This window comes from Nematolebias whitei, chromosome 13, assembly GCF_014905685.2.
Source record: "Nematolebias whitei isolate Nwh7 chromosome 13, NemWhi1, whole genome shotgun sequence".
NCBI lineage: Eukaryota > Metazoa > Chordata > Actinopteri > Cyprinodontiformes > Rivulidae > Nematolebias > Nematolebias whitei.
The window spans coordinates 2,875,892-2,878,939 of NC_056510.1; the positions used below are offsets into that span (position 1 = coordinate 2,875,892).

Genomic DNA, 3,048 nt, shown 5'->3' on the forward strand with positions numbered 1-3,048 from the left:
TCACAAGCAGAACTGGTTTGTTCCACTTTGGAGTAAGCTGTTGGGGGGAAGAATCAGTTTTGTTGTGTGTTTCCTTGACTGTTGAAGCCTTCTGGATCGAAGGCGAAACATTTCAGTACACAAAAAGAAACTGTCCAGATGACCTGACTGAAAAATGTTGGAGACAAAACTGAGGTTTTAGTTTTTGGACCTGAGCACCTTAGGAATGAATGTTTCAGTCCTTCTCCCTCCTTAGATGCATTAATCTGTCCTCCAGCTCTAATGTTAAAAATCTTGGTGTTATTTTTGATCAGGACATGTCTTTTATCCCCCACATTAAAAACGTTACTAGAACCTCCTTCTTCCACCTGCGTAATATCACTAACATTAGAAACATCTGATCTAAAGATGATGCAGAAAAACTGGTCCATGCATTTGTCACGTCTAGACTGGACTATTGTAGTGGTTTATTATCTGGGTGTCCAAATACTTCTTTAAAACGTCTTCAGTTGATCCAAAATGCTGCTGCCAGAGTCTTAACTGGAGTTACTGGGAGAGATCATATCTCTCCAGTTTTAGCTTCTCTCCATTGGCTCCCTGTCAAATCCAGAACAGAATTCAAAATCTTACTTCTAACCTACAAAGTTCTCAACCACCTAGCTCCATCTTATATTACAGATCTTATTGTTCCATATTTTCCTAACAGAGCACTTCGTCCAGTAATGTCAATGAAAACATCTCTGCCAACAGGACCGCACTGCCAACAGTAACAGTGTTTTTATAACACTATTCTTATTTTTATTGCTTTTTACTATTTTTTACTGTCTAAATCGGGTCTCTCTTGAAAATGAATCCTTGTGACTTAATGAGACTAACCTGTAAAGTTTAAATAAATAAAAATAATAATATTAAGGGCTCTCATTGACACAAGCTACTGCAGGAATAGCTGAAATTAAAAACAGAGATTAAACATGTCTCTCTTGTAAATGAGTTATCGTGGCTCAATGAGACTAACCTGGATAAATAAAGGTTGATGAAAAAAAATTGTCCTGTCAGGTTCCTAATGCTTTTAAAGCAGTAGAAACCTCTTTAATTACAGCCGTAACCATTCTACAAGGAATACATATCACCCACCACCTTCTAAGTCAGAGGTCATCTTGTTGAGCAGAGGGAGTTAGAGCTCTTTTTTCAAACCTTATACAAGAACAGCGCATATAAAAAGTACAGTCTTATGCAAAATCTCGAAATATGGATTAGCTCTTGGAGGACATGTTGGGATCAGTCTCAGCTACTACTCGCTCAACATATCTATAAGATTTACTGAGTTATAGCCATCCTGAATTTGATAAGCTGTGGAAACCATCTTGAACTGGGCTGACTCTGTACTTGACTTTAAGAGGTTACCTGTCCAGTGCTTTTTCAGTTGTTTTATTATCACAACAGACAAAGAACGCACACACACAAATGCAAATCCATATGTAATTAATTCCAGATTTTATTCCTTGATAAAATTAAACCAGATGACTGCAATGAATGTGACAATTGTTCTGTACTTTTTATAGCGATTCATCCTCCTCCATCTGACTCTGTCCCTGCATCCTCTGCCCTCAATACAACCACCTCCATCCTCTAACTGCATCTTTGTACCTGTACCTGTGATGATCTCATTCCTATCCTTCCTCGTCACTCCTAAGAAGAACCTCAACATCTTAATTTCTGCCACTCCCAGTTCTGCCTCCTGTCTTTTTGATCAACAGAATGGTTACCACCGAGAGTCATGACTCAAATATGAATATTACATTTGGCATGATCAAAAAGCCAATTTGCAGACGTTGTTTTAATTCTTGATCAAGACACTGTTTCATGTTGTGTCATTAAAATCAGGTTACTCTCCCCCGTTCAGATTAATCAGATTCCCTTCTGACAGAATGACAGATGCTGAACAGATGTTTATTTCCTAAATATGAGCTAAAATCCATGTGCAAATGGTGTTTTTGAATTTTACTTACATTCCGATCGATCTCAGCAACAGGTTGGGAGATGTATAAAAACAGACAAAAACAAATCATGTGACTTTAATAGAGACAGAAATATCACATATAAAGTTTTAAAAAAAATGGCACTGTTACCGCAGTACAGTTTTTAGTAAAAAAAAATACATATATAGTCAGTTGTTATACATATATATATATATATATATATATATACACACATATATATATATATATATATATATATATATATATATATATATGTATGAATATGTGTGTGTGTCAGCGCTTCATATTTAAGAACTGATCTGAGATCCGTTTGAAAGAGCCGGAAGAGCGGATCAACGAACTTCCGGTTTCAGTCTCGAACAACCGTCAAAATGGCGAAGATCGCCAAAACTCACGAAGGTACATTATTAGGAAAATTTTCATCTATATTTTCGGTTTCACGCTGTTCTTTGTTTATACTTGTTTGGGCATTTTGTAGCTGTATTCACAGCATCGTCAAAAGTCCGTTTTTGCGTGAAGTTGTTGTTTTTAAGCGGAGGGCCTACTTCGAGGCAACGCGGACTTTACATAATGGCGCTGGTTGCTAAGCTAGTTAGCTTCAACTGACCGTTCTTGTATTTCGTGAGACTTAAACAACAATCGAAGCCAATAGATGTTCTGATACCTTCGAAAACATCACAAGCTTTATTTACGCAGCGTTGTAGGGAACTGTCTATCATTAGTTGGATTATTTTATATTTTGATTTCAGCCATCTTGTGACGCAGTGCTAATCCGATCCTCACTATCCAAGGCCCTCCGGCAAACAAACATGTCTGCAGCTCCAAGCAGTCACCAACAACTGACTTGGAGCTGATATTAACAGGAAATTATAAATAACGACTGTAGCGGGTTAATGTATAACATATTTACAACATTAAGCATAGAGTTTGATCCGGTTAGTAGTCGCTTCATGATCTTTTGTTTTGTCTCTGTGGTTGGATCATTGACATAAAAAGGACATTTTTAAATTGTACCATATTTTTGTTGTTGTTCTAATCCTTACTAGTTTGTTATGGAGAAATGTGTGTG

The 3,048-nt window shown here is 37.0% G+C and overlaps 2 protein-coding genes across 2 annotated transcripts in view; both read left to right on the forward strand.

The window, feature by feature from the left end:
* The window catches only part of ankrd44 (ankyrin repeat domain 44), a 99,157-nt gene that overhangs the window by 3,894 nt on the left and 92,215 nt on the right, over positions 1 to 3,048 (forward strand). The window lies entirely within an intron of this gene.
* The window catches only part of sf3b1 (splicing factor 3b, subunit 1), a 72,438-nt gene continuing 71,690 nt past the window's right edge, over positions 2,301 to 3,048 (forward strand). The window contains exon 1 of the mRNA XM_037686771.1: positions 2,301 to 2,378. Within this exon, the coding sequence (XP_037542699.1) occupies positions 2,351 to 2,378 (28 nt within the window). The 5' untranslated portion in view covers positions 2,301 to 2,350. The remainder of the gene's footprint in view (positions 2,379 to 3,048) is intronic.